This window comes from Monodelphis domestica, chromosome 2, assembly GCF_027887165.1.
Source record: "Monodelphis domestica isolate mMonDom1 chromosome 2, mMonDom1.pri, whole genome shotgun sequence".
NCBI lineage: Eukaryota > Metazoa > Chordata > Mammalia > Didelphimorphia > Didelphidae > Monodelphis > Monodelphis domestica.
Window position 1 is genome coordinate 373,888,243 of NC_077228.1, and position 18,560 is coordinate 373,906,802.

At 35.2% G+C, this 18,560-nt stretch overlaps 1 protein-coding gene across 7 annotated transcripts in view; it reads left to right on the top strand.

Moving 5' to 3' along the window:
- ARMC2 (armadillo repeat containing 2) overlaps positions 1–18,560 on the top strand; it is a 184,694-nt gene that overhangs the window by 61,117 nt on the left and 105,017 nt on the right. For all 7 annotated transcript variants that reach the window (XM_056818642.1, XM_056818646.1, XM_056818641.1 and 4 more), the window contains exons 6-7: positions 184–263; positions 9,321–9,431. In XM_056818642.1, the coding sequence (XP_056674620.1) occupies positions 184–263; positions 9,321–9,431 (191 nt within the window). The remainder of the gene's footprint in view (positions 1–183; positions 264–9,320; positions 9,432–18,560) is intronic.

Sequence of the window (18,560 nt, forward strand, 5' to 3'; positions counted from 1 at the left end):
TTATTAATAACTGTGGTGAGATACTATTTAGTTGTGGTACTATATGTAGAATATATCATGCTTTACAAGTAATTTTTGTATTCTTTCTTCAGATGCTTCATATACCAGAGCATCTGCATTTTAAAGAAAGACATTTTTGGTTTCTGTCCTGAGTCTTTTTGTGTGTGTGCCTTTTCTTCTTAGTGATCCAATGAAAAGACATGCCAGGGCTTCGTCATGTCCGGTCACTACTGACAAGAAAACATTGGAATCAAAAAAAGCAGGTAGGTAGCTTGTATTCCAGAAAATTTATCTTTGCTTTCTCACTTGAAATCCACTTATTTGCACCTCAATTAGAGTCATTGAAATTTTTCTTAAGCTGAAAGAATGATGTTGGAAGAAATACTTTGGGTTTAAAATCCTAGTTTCAGCAATCCCCTCTAATAATAAAATTATATAATATATGCCTAAGATGAATGGCAACACCTTTTGATTTGGGGGTTTAGTTTGCTGTTTGGAAACCTTGAGACCTTGCCCACTATCTTGTTGGTCCAATTTTGTTTGCTGTGCTTTAGTTATTTACAGAACAATCCTGCCATTTGTCTTTTCCCATAAAGTAATTGCATTTCTTCAACAGCCACAATCAGTTTGCAGAAGTGACTTTTGAAAATATAAAAATTGGGAAGAACTTGAATGGTGGCCAACTTTGTCATTAGCAACATAAATTAGAAAATATTTCTTATGTGAAAGGACAAGTAATTTTAGTAATTAAAGCACCAACTGAATTAAAAGCCCTTGTGTTCTATGGCTACTGGATTTAATGTTAATTGAGATAATATCAATGAGAATATAAATAACAGTCAGGAAATTATGTTGAAGCAAAAAAAGCTCATGAAGTTGAATAAATATTATCTTTAAACTTATTTTTCTTTGGGGAAAAGCTACATTTTATCATTAATAGGAATTTCACAATGCATCTAGAAAAATGAGTTCAAGGTCATAACTCCTTTCTCAACTTCCATTGTTGCTAAGGTTTATTGAATTTACATTCTAAAAACATCAACCAATAAGTGTAGTGTCAAGTTCTTGTGTCCAAAATGCAGAATTGTGGTTTAGAACTGTAACCACTGAGACAGCAAAATCTTAAAAAACATGCTGAACTTTTTGCTTGACTTACCAGTTTCCTGTTGAATCACAATTGTTATATTTAGAGAACTCTGTACCAAGATGAAAGTATTCTCTAAAAGACTAAGCTCTTCCCCCAGAATAAAACAAAGATTTAATTTTTAGTAGGTTTTTAAAACTTAATGATTGTGTCTTTCAGCCTTAGAGTGACTTTCACATTAAAGGTTGTTGTTTTGAACTCTCTATCATGAATGGAGGGAATTTGCAACAGTACTTGGGAGAAGTGAAATTAAGCATTTTACTAAAATACCCTGTTAATATTCAGGCCAAGAACTCAACGATTTCAGGAATATCTGGGAGAGTGCGCAGAGAAATAGCTAATCCACTCAAATAAGAAACTGCTTTCTAATCTCTTTTACCCCTACATGAAGTGATTATTATTTTTAATACTTACAGATACAGCCCTGGGCCCACCAGAAGAAGTAATTCATTCCCTAGCATTTTGTGTTTATTTAATTTCTCTTGATGAACAGTTCATTTATCCCAGTTTTACTTGGCATTGTGGAATAGCAGTTTGGATGACCCTCATTCACCTGGAAGGCAAAAAAGCTAACTGATTTTTTTTGGGGGGGGAATATTAGAATCTGTATTTCTGATGATTTTAAGTCTATTATCTCATATTTTGCTCCATTAAAATATTTCCGTGGTCTTTCAGCTATGTTGGTGTGTATTTACATGGATTTATTTTAGACATAAGGGATTTTGAAAATGACACTCATCTGACAGTGAACAGCCAAGTTTTTTGTTAACACTTAAATTTTTATGTTTGCTCTTTGGTTCCACTTAAAATCTGCTTATAAAACTCATAAAAGTTAAGATAAAGAATGCATTATAAGCAGAAAATAAACATATGGAGTTTCATTAAGCTGGTTTAAAATATAAACTTCTAATACCAAGGTGAGGAGATTTCTTCCTGAAAGCAACTTTAGCACAGTCTCATAATTAACTCTTGTTGATGGAATCTATTATCTGAACTCTTGCCGTCTGGGGCATTGAAGGCACCTAAACTATTTAAGTACTGTTTTTTGACTGCTTTTACTCTTATTTATTTCTGTGAATAAAATGTTCCTTGAAGCTCCATCATTTAATAAGGTTACCTAATACTGAGGGTTGAGAAACTAAATAGAGTGTGGAATGGAGAGAGAAGCTTAGTGGTGAGAGGGTAGCAATGGGGCAGAATCGAAAACTTGAAGAACTTTGTCTGGCCACCTCTGAGTAAAATGATGACAGTAATATTGTGCTTTAAAAAAAATTGAAGTTAATTCTTAAAACACTGGCTGCTACCATAGTCAAGTGTAAGTACAAAACTGTAATTCAAATGAATTTTCATAAATATAGCATTTTGGATGATTTATACCATAGTTCCATTTCACTGGTGTGGATGATTAAAGTTGACTTAATTTAATTGTTTGTAAAGAAAGTCATTGGGGGCAGCTAGGTGGCATAGTGGATGGAGAGCCAGGTCCATAGATGGGAGGTTCTAGGTTCAAATCTTACCTCAAACACTTTTTAGCCATGTGACCCTGGACACTTTACTCCCCTTCTCTATCCCTTACTATTCTTCTGCCTTGGAACCAATACACATATTGATTCAAAGACAGAAAGTAAGGGTTAAAAAAAAAGGAAGAAGTCATTGTATCCAGATTACCAGAAATATTACATAAGTCATTGTTATTTTAGGAGTATATTTGGAATTCCTAGTAGCAAGATTTGAAAAGTATTTCGATTTTGGAATTCTTAGAATTGGGATTTGATCAGTCTTTTATTGAAAGACAGTCTCTCAGAGCAAGCTAGGTGGCTCAGTGGATAGAAAGCCAGGTATAGAGATGGGAGGTTTGGGGTTCCAATCTAGCCTCAGACACTTCAATAACTGTCTGAACCTGGGCAAGTTAAGTCCACTTGCCTGAACCTTACTACTCTTCTGCCTTAGAACCAATATATAGTATTGATTCTAAGATAAGGGTTTAAAAGATAGTTTCTGTCTCTCTGTACATATACATGCATAAACATATATATGTCATCTGCATAAAAAATGATTGTTAAACACATGGAAATAAAAAAGCATATACAGCAGGGATTCCAATCCTTTTAATTTATATCACAGACTTCTTTGGTAGTTGGGTAAAATCTATATATCCCTTCCCAGAGAAGAACCAGAAACAGAGACTGAGAAGTAGAAGACAGGTAGGAATAATAGGAGAGAGGAGTTAGATGAAAACCCAAAGATTCAAGAGCACCTAGAAGTAGTTGATAGGTATTTCTGCCAAGTACAGCTGACAGGTCAAGAAGATCAATGATTCTTCTTGAGAAAAAAACAAACAACTATCAGATTTAGCAATGAAGACATCAGTGGTAATTTTGGAGAGCAGTTTCAGTTGCATTATGAGGTTGGAAGCCAGAATGCAAATGGGCTAATGAGAAAGTCAGAAGAGGAAGTGGAGATAGCCAGTGTGGAAAGCTTTTTTTTTTTTTCCTAGGAGTTTGGCTGGGACAAGTAGAGGAGGTACAAGATGCTAGCTGGAGGGGATGGTAGCTTCTGGTGAAGATCTTTAAAGCGAGTGAGAATTGTGTGCATTTGAAGGCAGTAGGGAAGGAGTCAATACACAGGGAAAGATTGAACATTTTTGAGAGGAAAGTTGAGAATTGTGTGTGTTTAAAGCAATAGAGGAGTCAATATACAGGGAAAGAATGAACATTTGAGAGAGGTGGGGAGATGATTGAGAATGCAGAAAATGGAAGATGAGGGAATCAAGCACACATAGAGTATGGGGCCACCCTCACAAGGAGAAAGGGACTGCCTCTGTCAGGGAAGAAGAAGGGAGAAGAGTACGAAGATGATATTAACTATAGGTTGGAAAGTTGCTGATCTGTATTGGTTGAGGGAGTTTTCTGTCTGAAAATTCCCTATGCACATGAAATCACAAGTCCACAAAAAAACCTCAAACCCCTGAATATCCACTGTTTCTTTTCATAATGCTTTGTACAGTATCACAAAAGTTCAGAATTGGAAAGGATTTGGGGAGTCTTTTTAGCTCCACCTGTAACTAAATAATAATCACTTTTGTGACATATATATATTGATGACTTGTAATTATCCAACTTTGACTTGAAGATCTTTAGTGAAAGGGAACCTTCTACTTTCTGAAGTGATTAACAATGTTATTTTAAAATTTTTTTCGTTATAAACTTGACAATTAACAAACATGAACAGTCCGATATGCAAAAAATAGAGAAAGAAACTTTTACATGAAACTGTGAATAACTTTAGTAAAATAGGCTATTAAATACCTTGTCCTGTTTCTCAAATCATCAGCCTTTCTGGATATTACCAACAAAACCCAGAAGAAAAACATAGGTAAGGACATCACTATGACTATATGGGTTCTCTGGGTGTTTAATTACCAACTACGTATGGAATTACATAAATACAACAACAAAGTCTTTTCAGAAAAAAGGAAGACTTAAGCAATTGAAAAGATTTTAAAAGTATATTTTAATACAGTAGTATAAACATTAATCAGTTTGTGGCCCTTTTTGAATTTCTTCCTCTCTGAATATTCTTTTTTTATTTTATTTTTAGTGTCATGCAAAACACACTTCCATAATGGCCATTGTTGTAAGAGCAAAGTCATACAAAACCAGAACTCCAAAATAAAACCATAAATATACTGATGTGAAGAACAACTCCAACAGTTTTTTCTCTGGGTGCATTCCCTGTTATAAGTCTTTCAGGGTTGTCCCAACTTGTTGCATTGCTGAAAGTAGCTAAGTTTTCACAGATAGTCATTGTCCAATATTGCTGTATACAGTGTTCTCCCAGTTTTGCTTATTTCACTCTGTATCATTTCCTGTGAATCTTTCCAGCTTTTTTCTGAAATCATTTTGCATATCATTTCTTTTAGCACAATAATATTCCATCACTAAATATACCACTATTTGTTTAGCCATTCCGCAAATGGTGGACTGCCCTCAATTTCCAGTTGTTTGCCACTACAAAAAAAGCTGCTATAAATATTTTTGTACAAGTAGGTTCTTTCCTCATTTTTATTATCTCTTTGGAATACAGACTGAATAGTGGTATTATTGGGTCATAGGATATATACACAGTTTTATAGTCTTTTGGGCATAGTTCCAGATTGCCCTCAAGAATGATTGTATCAGTTCACAACTCTATCAACAATACATCAGTGTCTGAATTTTGCCACATCCCCTCCAACATTTGCCACTTTCCTTTCATACCATATAGGCCAATCTGATAGGTGTGAGGTGCTACCTCAATGTTCTTTTAATTTGCATTTCTCTAATCAAGAGTGATTTAGAACATTTTTTTAATGTGATTATTGATGGCTTTAATTTCTTCATCTCAAAATTGCTTGTTCATGTCCTTTGACCATTTGTCAGTTGGGGAATGGCTTGTATTCTTGTAAATTTGACTTAGTTCTCTATAAATTTGAAAAATTAGACCTTTTAAGAGACATTTGTTATAAAAATTTTCCCCTCAGTTTGTTGTTTCCCTTATCTTGGTTAGATTTGTTTTGTTTGTATAAAAGCTTTATAATTTAATATAATAAAAATGATTCATTTTATATTTCATAATACTCTCTGTCTCTTGTTTGGTCATAAACTCTGTCCTTCTCCAAAGATCTACCAGGTAAATTATTCTTTATTCCTCCTAATTTAGTTATGGTATCACTCTTTATATCTAAATCATATACTCATTTTTAACCTTATCTTGGGTGTGAAATATTGTTCTATACCTTGCTTCTGCCATACTATTTTCCAATTTTCTCAGTAATTTTTGTTAGTGAGCTCTTACTCCAAAAACTGAGGTCAATGGGTTTATCAAACACTAGGTTGCTACTATCATTTGCCCTTATAAATTATGTGTCTAATCTGCTCCATTGATCTATCATTATATTCCTTAGCCAGTACCAGATTGTTTTGATGATTACTGCTTTATAGTACAGTTGGAGATCTGGTACTGCTAGATCTTCTTCCTTCACATTTTTTTCTCACTGAATATTCTTAAAATATTTTATTGACATTCTTCAAATCAATTTCTTCTATCCTCCCCACCCCTTTCCCTAAATACCCTCGCCAGATACACATTCCTGTCTCCACTGTAAAATCTTTCTCTTATAACAAGTAAACATAGTCAAGGCATAGCCACATATTATTTCTGAAAATGTACATCTCATTCTGTATCTAAAATCTATCACTACTCTGACATGCTTCATCTTCAATCCTCTGGAATCATGACTGATTACTGTGTTGATAAGAGTTCTTCAGTCTTTCAAAGTTGTTTTGCTTTACAGTATTATAGTTATATAAATTGTTCTCTTGCTTCTGCTCCTTCTCACTCTGCATCATTTCATGTAAATCTTTTTACAGGTTTCATTGTAGCTATCTCTTTTATCATTTCTTATAGTACAATAATATCCCATTACATTAACATACCATAATTTGTTTAGCCATTCTGTGGAATGTGTTTCTACTTTGTTTCCAGTTATTTGCTACAACAAGAATGCTGCTAGAAATATTTTTTTGTACTTTGAGCTCTTTTTCCTTCCTTTAATATCCTAGAGGTATATGTCTAATAGTGTTGTCATGAGTCAAAAGATATACACAATTTATTGACTTTCGGTATAGGTCCAGATTGCTTTTCAGAATGGTTAGACTGATTCACAGCTTAATTAATAATGCATTAGTATACCTTCTTTCCCAAAATTCCATTAACAATTTTTTTATTTTCCTTTTTTGGTCATCTCTGCCAATCTGATAGATGTCAGACAGAAATTTTCTTTTTAATTTGTTTTTCTCTTTATTATTAGTGATTGAGAACTTTTCTCCCATAAGGATGTTGATGAACTGCCATTTTTAAATGGAGGTTTGTTCATTCTAACCGTTTAACTCTTGGGAAATGGCTTCTGTTCTTCTACATTTGTATCCATTTCCTATATATTATGGATGTATACTCCTTATTCAGAGAAATTAATTTTAAAGATTTTTCTCAGTTCTCTGAGTTCACTTCAACTCTAACTACACTAGCATTTGAATTTTATGTAATGCAAATATTCCATTTTATATTTTGTAATTATCTCTGTCCCTTGTTTGATTAACATTCTTTCCCTATATTATTTTTAAGGCATCTATTTCCTTTTTCTTATTGCTTATGATGTAATCTTTTACATGTCATGTAAACACTTTTGAGTTCATTTATAGACTGCCTTGTGGAACAGTGGTTAGGACTCTAGGCTTGGAGTCAAAAAGACCTGTTTGAACTCTCTTAGACACTTATTAGATCTGTGACCCAAACAAGACAAGTCACTTAACCTCTGTCTATCTCAGTTTTCTTACTTGTAAGATGAGGATAATAATAATACCTACATCCCCAAGTTACTGTGAGGATGAAATGAAATACTATTTGAGCTTTGCAAACCATAAAGCACTGTATAAATGCTATATTTATATACATATGTATATATACATATATATAGTTTATTGTGTGAGATACTGATCTAAGCCCAATTTCTCCCAGACTACTTTCCAATTTGCTGAATACTTATTATTCTTGTCCTTTCTATTTTGTCTTTTCTTCATTAGTTCTTGGGTCTTATGAACAATATGTTACAAATGTTTGATTGCTTTTGTCTTGTATATCTTATCTGTTCCATTGATCAGCCTTTCTTTTTCTCATTGTATCAAATCATTTTTTAATTACATATTTGAGGTCTAATAGTATAACTTGACACCTGATACTGTAAGCTCCTCCTTTCATTCCTTGATTTTAAGATGTTTTCATTTGCCTTTCTTGACTCTTGGATTTTCCATATGATTTTATAATTTTGTAATTCTGACAATCAATTCTTGGTAGTTTGATATAGCACTGAATCTGTAATTAATTTAGATAACCACTATATAAGCAAGATTCAGCCATGAGAATTGGTACCTAATTCTTTTTTGTAGTTATATTCATATGTCTGTGTGTATTGCTAAGTGGGCTTGCAGATTCTTTCTAAATTCGATGGTAACTTTAAATGAGTAAAGAGGGAGAGGGAGGGGCTAAGCATTGTGTTAAGCATTTTCTTTCAAATGAATACTGTCTCATAGAATTTCCACGTCTTTCTGCTGGATTTTATTGGTAATATCCATAAAGACTGGTGCTTTTTATAAATTTATTATCCTGTTATTTTACTAAAGTTATTAACTATTTTTATCTTAATCTCTGAAATTTTTAAAATAAATCATTGTAATCTACAAAAAGTAACCTTCATTCCTTCTTTACTTATACTCATTCCCTTAATTCCTTTTTCTTGTATGAATGATATAGCTGACACGTATAGAACTGTATTGAATAATAGTGGTGATGAACATCCTTGCTTTAGCCCAATCTTATTGGAAAGGGTTCTAGTATTCCTTCTTTACAGATAATGCTACCACTTGTTTTTAGAAAGATACTGTCTACTATATTAAAGAAACACTCACTTATTCTTATGTTTTTTAAAAATATTTTAATATAGATGGGGGTCATATTACTAACATATTTTATATGGGAGAAGAATACAGCAGGCATTCTTAACATCTTTTGGACAGGTTGTAAATTCCCTAGCTATAATGTGAATTCTCCTTATTTGTTCTTATTGTTTATTGATGAGGACTTTGTTATGACAGTAACTAAATTTTGTAGCATCAATGGGAATTTCCAAGTCAATGCTTCAAGACTGAAAGAATTCACACACAACCATCCTGGAAGTTGGAATTGGCTTTTAAAAAGAGGTCATGCTAGAAGGACTCTTAAGTTCAGACTAGCAGATGAAGACCCAAATAGAGATCACAGAAGAAAGGTCTTTTTTTGTATTTAACCTTACCTTACCTTTTACTTTACCTTCTTAGAATCAGTACTGTGTGTTGGTTCTAAGGCAGAAGAGCAATAAGGGCTATGTAATGGGTGTTAAATGACTCACCTAGGGTCACCCAGCTAGAAAGTGCCTAAGGTTAAATTTGAACTAAGGAAGATGAGTCTTCTTGAGTCTATATACTGTACCACCTATCTGCCCCTTATTAAATTTAGTTCTGACCATAAAATACTTATAATTACTAAGGCTGTAGTTATAATTTATATCTAACATATTTTTCCTCCTAACTTTGCTTTAAAGTTTTAGAGATTCCAAGGAACTTGGAAGAAATTGAGATTGACACAGAAACAGAAGAGGAAGAAGTCTTTTGGAGTACACGGATCTTGCCAGTCTTACGTGAATTAGAGAAGGGTAGGAAACAGTTAATTTTTTAATGCATTATATTTTTGAAAGGGATCTCAGAAAAGAAAATCATTTGTGCCCTCCCTGTTGCCCATGGTATTTTTAATACACTTTGCCCATGACCCTATCCTTGTGCCTTACTTTCAATACCTCCCTGTAATGTGGAGGTGACTTTACATATTCAGAGTATTCTAGCAAAATGAAAGCTCTCAAAGGTCCATCCAAACTGGAAATGCCATTAGTCTGGCCCTCTTGACAAGACTTCATCTTTTTTTTTCTAAGAATTAACTCTGAGAAGCTTAATGTTAGATTAGTTTAGATTGATGGAAAATTTCAGCCAGGCAGTCCTTGAGGACCATTTCTATGTTATAGAGAGTTGGAATTAATTTCAGTGGAGAGGGATTACCTCTGAGGAAAATCAGAGATCATGTGAATAAATATCCTTCTGAAATTTCAGTAAACATGTTGAAACACATATAGAGAATTCATTTTAGCACTAGCTTTTTCCTGTATGTTGCATATGAATAATATTCTTGGTAAATAAAAGCTTGCTTTAATTGTACTAAAGGGACCTGCTTTTTAAAATATTCCCATGTGAATCATTTTTCAAAACCTAGTAACTCCTTTCCCATTGTAAATAATAATCCTTTAATTTGCTAGTTTTGTAAATTAAGATTTTAAAATTTTAGATTTTTACAGAGTTAACCATACTATAAATGCCTCACACAGCTGCATACCCTATCATAAAATAGCATTGAAATATGTTTAGCTCTTTGTTCTTTGGATTTGCTTTAATTTTAAAAAATAAAATCATATATCAAATCTAAGAAGGATTTAAAGTGATTTTTTAAATAAGCAAATAATTAAGTTGTTTATAGCTAAAGGTTCTTAGCCATTTTTACTTATTAGATTACAGTGGTTTAGGTATTTCAGCATGCAAATTGCTCAGTATGTATTCATACATATATGTATTTAAACATTGTAAAAAGGAATTTGTTATTCCTTTTTTAATTTAACAGGGGACCTGGAAGTCCTTTTACCATAGAGATATGTAGGGATTAAGCAGCCCATAGTGACAGGAAGTAGGAACCTGGGAGTCCCCTGCTGAGTGAGCATCAGTTGCGGACTGTCAGTTGCTGACAGTTAGGAGAGTGAGTTGCTGAAAATTGGTGAGTCAGTTGCTGACAGGGCTGACAGTTGTGGGGAAGTTGGCTGCTGGGGTGAGTTGGTCATTGAGGGTTGGTTGCTAGTAGTATGGGTTGGCATTTAGTTGCTGGAATATAAAGGCGGGTCTGAGCTTATTGAGAGGGCTTTTGGCTTTTGCCTTTAAAGGGCTTTTTGCCTCTGGGATCTCTAGAGAGTAGGAAGTCTGTCTCCTAGGCAAGGATCTGTTGTTGGTTGGCTATTAACAGTTTCGGCTGCTATAGAAAACTAATTGAAAGAGTTGAGTGAGTGGTAGCTGTCTATTATTTTAAGGAGTTAGGTAGTTAGTGAATCATTTATAGATAATGTAGCTTAGATAGGCCTTGTGTTTGCCAGGCAAGAAAAAGCTGTTCTCAGAAGACAGAGGTAGTTATTAAGAATTTTAGGTATATTTATAGGGTATAAGATTAGTAATCTCTCTTTCCTCTTTTCTATATTTCTATATTCTTTTACTATCTCTATTATAATTAAACTAAATTATTAATTGTTAAAAGCTGCCAGAAGTTTTCTCTGGCTTAAAGGGATAATATTAATTTGCAACTCTACTATATTCTCATTAAAACTTAAATTAGTAAAAGCTACTCTCTTATTTTGACAAAACCCCTATTTTAACCCTTACATTTAATTGGTTACTATGAAGGGACTCAAACCCTCAATCTTCTGATCATTTTCCTTACTTTTTTACTGAAACTATCCCCAAGTCAAGTTCCTAGCAGTTAATTCTATTACAGCTGTTGATCCTTTATGTTAAACAGCACCACCTACTGACAGAAAGTAGAACTGCAAACAAATTTAACAATTAGATAACTATGATTCTGGGTAGTCCAGTTCAAGTTGTAATGCTATTTCTTATCTATCTAAAATGGCTTATTATTCAACAGTATTTCACAATGGCTCTATATAGCACTGTTCCTAGCCATACTCATAGTGATGGGAGGCTTGGCATTTTGCCTATTCCTTCTCAGGAAGAAACAGAATAATAGTTTTGCTGAACTAAAAAGTTCACCTTGAAGATCTCAAGGAAAATAACTTGAATGACCTTAAGAAGCTGGAGGAGAGTTTGGGGGATCTCAAGACTTATATAAAAAGCATTGAGAAAAGCTTGAGAAATCCCCAGGGAAAGAAGGGAGATTTATCTTTCAACATCCCCTCATCATTAGAGCTGACTCAGTCTCTGTCCAGTCCTGCTCCACACAATTCTGCTCATATGAAAACCACCTTAAAACCTCTTCCTCATCCTGTTCTAACTATCTTTAAATATATCCAAACTCCTCCCAATTGACCTATCTTCCCATCTACATCCATTCTTTGTTCTATGGCAATTCAAATTTAAAAAAACACAAGAGGCAGAAACAAAAAATAATTGAGTTACAGGCCTATTCCTTTTAAAAGAAGTACCCACCTTTGATAAGAGTGGAGATATAATTTCACTAAGGCATCATACACCATTCACCCCTCAAGATATTAAGAGATTCAAGGAAAATATCCCTTCTTTTGAAGATGATCTGGTTGTGATTATTAAAAAGCTAGAGAGCATTTTTCACACATATGCTCCTAGATGGACTGATACTGAAAAGTTGCTCCAAGCTTTTTTGACAGAAAGAGAGAAAAATAAAATCATCTTTCTTGTCAATCAGGCTCAGGGAAGGAAAGCAGTTCATTGGTCTCTGCAAGACCCAAAATGGAACTCCAACAATGAGCAAGATTACGCAAGACTATGAAAGGATAAAGAGGCATTATTAATCACAGTGAGGGCTTGCTCTGATAGACCTGGTACATGGATGAAATTTGAAAATTTTAAACAAAACCCCAATGAAAACCTTTCCCAATTTATGGACAGACTTATTGAGCTGGGAGGTAGATATATAGACCTGGATCTTGCCAGAGAAAGGGATGTCAGACAAATAAAGAGACAGTTGGTGAAAAACTGTTGTAAAGTGATCAAAGATTATTTTAAGAACAATTGTTTGAATTGGGCTAGTATGGACCTAGAAGAATTGAGGAGAGTAGCAGTTTATGTATTTAAAGCCATGAAAAGAAGAGGAGAACAGTGACTTAATAGAGACATTAAGGAGAGAAATTAAAGGTTTAAAGGAGGAAATTGAAAGAGAAAAAGCAAATTGAGCAGTGGCCATAGCCTCTTTGCAAGAATACACAAATGAAACATCAGTGTGTTACTTCTGTGGAAAAGGGGATCATGTAATGTTAAACTGTAGAAACTGGAACCAGGTACTCAATAACAAGTTTTAGGAAAAAATGGGAACTCTAGGAATACTAAATTTAGAAATAATAGCAAGTCTAGAAAAAATAACAACAATAGAAACACATTTAGAAATACTAATCCAAATGAGTCAAATGATAATTTACAACAATATACCTGAAATGGGGCTTATCCACACCATACTCAAAGTAAAAATCCCCCTCAATGAGAAGAACCTCAGAGAAATGGCCAAAGATCTTTATAAAGGTTGGAGAGGGGAGAAAGAACTCTGGAATCAGAGAATGAAACCTTTGATTTCCCAGACACTGATATCTTAACATCAGTTTTCCCAGTCCATTCTCCCCTACAAAGTAATGAACCTCATGTAACCTTGAAAGATGGGGTCACTTATTATGATTGCCTTTTAGACACTGGAGCTTCCACATCAGTATTGATGAGTAAACCAGATTCCAAGTGAAGTTCTATTGGCTCTCTAAATGTAGTAGGTGTATCTGAAGGTCCTAAAGCTTTTTTTTTAAGTAGGTGTCTGTGGGACCTCTATCAGAAGAACATTTTTTTCCTTCTAATGCCTAGCTCCCTTTTAAATTTATTAGGGAAAGACCTTTTTGTAAACTTAGATCCACAATAACATGTTCTCAAGATGGTGCTATGATGCCAGAATTGCCTGGGAAATCTTTAAATATGCTCCCTGTACTTCTTTTAGACTGTCAGGAGGTGGACGAACCTCCCACCTTTAAAATACCAGCCAATATACCTTAATCTCTCTGGGCCACATCTTCATCCAATGTAGGCCTACTCCAGTCAGCTTTTCCTATGTAAATCAAAACAAAAGGTGGCCCACCTCCTTCTATTCCTCAGTATCCCTTATCAAAAGAGACAATTGAGAGTTACCCCAGTGATAAATTCTTTAATTGAGAAAAAAAATAATTCCGTGTAAATCCAAATATAATACATCTATCTTGCCTGTTAAAAAGCCAAAATTAGATGGAAATGGAAAACCTGTCTATTGATTTGTACAAGATTTAAGGGCTACAAACACTCATGTCATCAAAAGACATCCTGTGGTTCCAAGCCCATTCACAATTATCCCCTCTATTCCTAGCATGGCCTCATATTTTATCGTAGTATATTTATGTTCAGCATTTTTCTCAATACCCATTCATGAAGATTCCAGAAATCTATTTGCCTTCACCTAGAAAGGTTCCCAATAGATGTAGTGTTGTTTGCCCCAAAGGTATATGGAAAGTCCCACTTTATTTTTGCATATTTTAACTCAAGATTTAGAAAAAAAATAAATTTAAGGAGAGCCGTTTGATACACTTTGTAGAAGATTTGTTCTTGGCCTCACCAAATGCCACAGCATGCCAAGAAGATAGCAAACATCTTTTGGAACTATACAAGAGCAGCCATAAGATCTCAAAGGCAAAAATTCAGTGGTTATTTTAACTGCTGGTGCCCACTTCATTTCCCCTAAGCGCATTGAAGATACTAAAAAATTAAGTGCTCCCTCCACTAAAGAAAAGTTCAGAGAAATTCTAGGAGCAACAGGGTTTTGTAGACAGTGGATTCCTCACTATGGGGAACTCACCCAACTCCTTATATCATTGACAAAAAAAATTTCAGTCACTGAACCACTTAGGTTAGAGATAGAATACTTATCAGCTCTTTCTAAAATGAAACAGGTTCCTATCTGCCCTTGTTCTAGACATACCAGAATATAAAGACCCATTTACTTTATATATACATGAACATAGATGAGGTGTTTTAACTCAAACTTTAGGACCTGTTCAACATCCAGTTGCTTATTATTTGGCCCAGTTGGACCCAGTAGCTTCAGGAGCACTATCCTGTCTTAGAGGCATAGCTGCAATAACTTTATTAGTAACTAAATCTGCTGATTTAGTATTGGGGTGTCCACTAACAATAATATATCCACATGAAATCAAAGCTTTGTGGCCAAGGCATAGAACAGAGACATTTTTCAACCAAAGACTCACAAAATACGAAGTAACCTTGTTAGGCAATGAAAAGATCACCTTAAAACACTGCAGAACACTTAACCCTGGCACCTTGCTTCCAGATTTTCCAGTTACAGTAGAACCATTGTACAATTGTGAATATTTAGTGTCCATAGTGTAGTAAGCAAAGAAAGACTGCAAAATGATTGGCAGGAGCATGTGACTCAGAACCACATGAGAGCTTGGGTCAAGATTCCAAAGGGTGTGTGGTCCCAACTGAAAATAGTCTTTTTGCTGAAGATTTTGGTCGTAGCTATAATTTCCACCTGTCTACAAGATATCTGGCCCAGTGAGATACCAGCTTGAGGAAACAGACTGCTTGAACAGGCTGCTGGCAACTAGAGTGAGAATCAAGAAAAGCACCATCAATCTCTACTGGGACCAGATTTGGACTTTACCTCTGGGATCTTGGCCCATATTTGGACTCTGTTTGTGAGGTTCTGTTTGAGGGAAACTTAACTTATTTAATTTAGGAAGTTATCCAATAGGGTAGTTATTAAGGGGATTCATTTTGGGGATGAGATTAAGACATTTCCTTTCTCCTTGTTACCTTCATTCCTAACCCATTTTCCCATTAACAAACTCAAAATATTTAGATGTTTACCTCTTGTTTCTTCCCCTTAAATATTCCTTAATAACAATAGCTGAAAAACTCAAAATAATCTCCTGGACACTCCTTTACACAACCCAGATCTATTCTTACTCACTGATGGTTCTTCGTTCATGAGGGATGGCGTTCGCTATACTGGAGCTGTTCTTGTCACAGAAGTTGCCACTCTATGGTCAGCTTCATTACCCTCAAATATAAGTGCTCAAGGTGCAGAACTCATAGCTTTAAAACATGCCAGTGTAATTGCAAAAGATAAGAAAGCAACAATTCCCCGGATTCGTTACACATTTGGAATATGTCATGCAGTAAATATGTTTTGGCTTCAAAGCGGTTTTTAAACTTCATCTGGGAAAAGTATTGCAAATGCAGAAATCATTAACAAAGTTCTTTCTGCTCTCCAACTACCTGAAGCCCTAGCTATTGTACATTGTTCTGCCCAGACTGGTGGAACTGACCCTGTTTCTAGAGGGAACCACCAAGCAGATATTGCTGCAGAACTTACTGCCTTACAAGGGACCGAACTAATTCTAACTTTGGCAACTAGTAACAAATCAGATTTATCCCTTTTATAATGAAAAGGAAGTGAAAAAATGGAAACAAAAATTCAAAAGAAAACAAATTAATGGAGTATGGGTGTCATCTGAAGTAAACCCCTTACTCCCTAGAAGTTTTTATCACCAAATATGTCAAACCATTCATAAAAACGGTCATTTTGGAAACCAAGGCATTGTAGACTCTGCTAAAAGAATATGGATAACCCCAGTTATAACTACCATAGCCTCTAAAGTGTGTGCAGCCTGCTCCACCTGTCAAGTGTATAATCAACATGACTTTTATGGAAAAGCTTTTGGCAGACATCCCTTTGGCTTAACACACCTTTAGAACATCTACAAATTGATTTTATCACAATGCCAAGGGATGGACATTATAAATTTTGTCTAGTCATAGTAGACCAGTTGACCAGATGGCCAGAAGCATGTCCTACCACTTGAATCACTCGGCTTTTGTTGCCAAAGTGCTCTTAAAAGAAATTATATCTCATTTTGATCTTCCGGAACATATTGATTCAGACAAGGAAACTCATTTTACTGATTTAGTTTTATCTCCAATTTATTCCTGTTTGGGGCCTAAATTCTATGTACTGTATCATCCCCAGAGCTCAGGCCAAGTTGAAAGAATGAATAGAGAACTTAAGACCATGATTGGAAAACTGTGCACCAAGACTCATTTAAAATGGCCTGAGGTTCTTCCTCTAGCCCTAGTTTATCTTTGAATCAACATACATAGATATTATATTTGTTACTGAGCTACCTTGATGTATAAGGAATAGTCATATTGGACTAGGAATAATGGCAAGAAACTGGCTTTAACCAGTGTGCTAGGTTAGGAAGGTTTTTCAGGATAAGTGACCACCCCCCTTGCTTTACTCCTCCTTCTGTGGCCAGAAATTCATTATACCCAAAGCCCAGCAATGTATCTTTGTTGCCTGAGACAAAGATTCTTGTCTCTGTGATGGCTGAGATCAAAGTGCACCCTTGACCTAAACCTTTCTTCCATTCCTTGTTGTGAAGATTGGATTTGGCTCTCCCCTGATTGTAACAATGAAGGTACTTAGCTCTTCCTTGATTGTGAATATTAAATTGTAATCCCCTGTCTATTTTTCGATTTTAATTCCCAAAAATGTAAGCACAGTACTTAAAGTTGAGTATGGAGATATACCCATTTGGGATTTTAATCACAAAAGGTATGAACACTCATTTCAAATATTGAGTGGGATGTCTGTGACCCATGTGAGAAAGAGTGGGCAGTCCTGGAGCGTCAGCTATGATTTGTAGATGTAAAAATTTAGGGGAAGTGACACAAGAGAAAAAGACCTTTAAAAGTGGAAACAGAGACACACACAGGGACACTTGGAGTGAAGAGAGTCACATGGAGGGAAGAGAGAAAGAGAAGAAAGGGGAGAGAGAGAGTGAGAAGAGAGAGGAGAGAGAAAGAGAGAAAGATCCAGTGATCCAGTGATCCAGTTTCCTCTGAGCCAGTTAGAGATTCTAAGGCCCCAGTGAGGGGAAAGGAGTCTCAAGATAATGGGTCTTTTCTTGGAGGCTAATGCCTCCAAGTCAGCCTTTACACTCACCACGTGTCAGTTCAATCAGCAAATTCTTTATCAGCCTCAACTCCAGCAGGCTCCACTCCAAGTGTGTCTCTTTTAAACTCCAAGTGTCCCTCTTCACTCCAGGACTTCCAACTCTTTCACACTTGGGTCACAGATCTCCCACTCAGTGTATGAAATGGGTGTTCACACCTTTTTGTGGTTAAAATCCAAAATGGGTAGATCTCCATACTCAACTTTAAGTACTATGCTTTACACTTTGGGGATTAAAATCTAGACAGGAGATTACAATTTAATCTTCACAATCAAAGAAGAGCTAAGTACCTTCATTGTTACAATCAGGGGAGAGCCAAATTCAATCTTCACACCATCCTTATGCCCTGGGTGAACTCTTTCAGCTCTATAAGCCTTTCCTTGTTGAGTTAAAATATGCCTGTATTAAAGAGCTATTGTTTTTAGCATCATTGGCCCATTTACCTTTGCTTTGAAATCCTCTTAAATCTCCCAAATTGCTCCTTTGGATTGAGACAGACAGGCATCAACTGCTCTTTTGTCTCCATAGAGGATAAACTAAAAGAAAAACTTTAGCAATCTAATGAGAGAAATTGAGACTTTTACTTAAGGGAGAACCTAACAAGGATGGGACATTAAACTCTAGAACAAGATGCCAGTGAAAAATGTATCTGTACACATAGGTCTCATTAACACTTAGACATCTTAAGTAGCTACCATTTGGAGTTGAGCAACTGATTAGATCATGTCTTTAGATTCCTGTTAGCTCTTGCATTCTATTATATGATGAACATCCTTTGAAGGTCAGATGCATACTCCCTGCTAGTTTAACAAGTTTTTTTTTAAATACAATGATTCTTTGAAGATAGCAAACCAGAAAAAAAAAATGTATGTGTGAAACAACTGGGAAAAAATGTACCAAAGACAACCCACAGTGGACTGATTCTTAGGGTTTCAAGAGAAA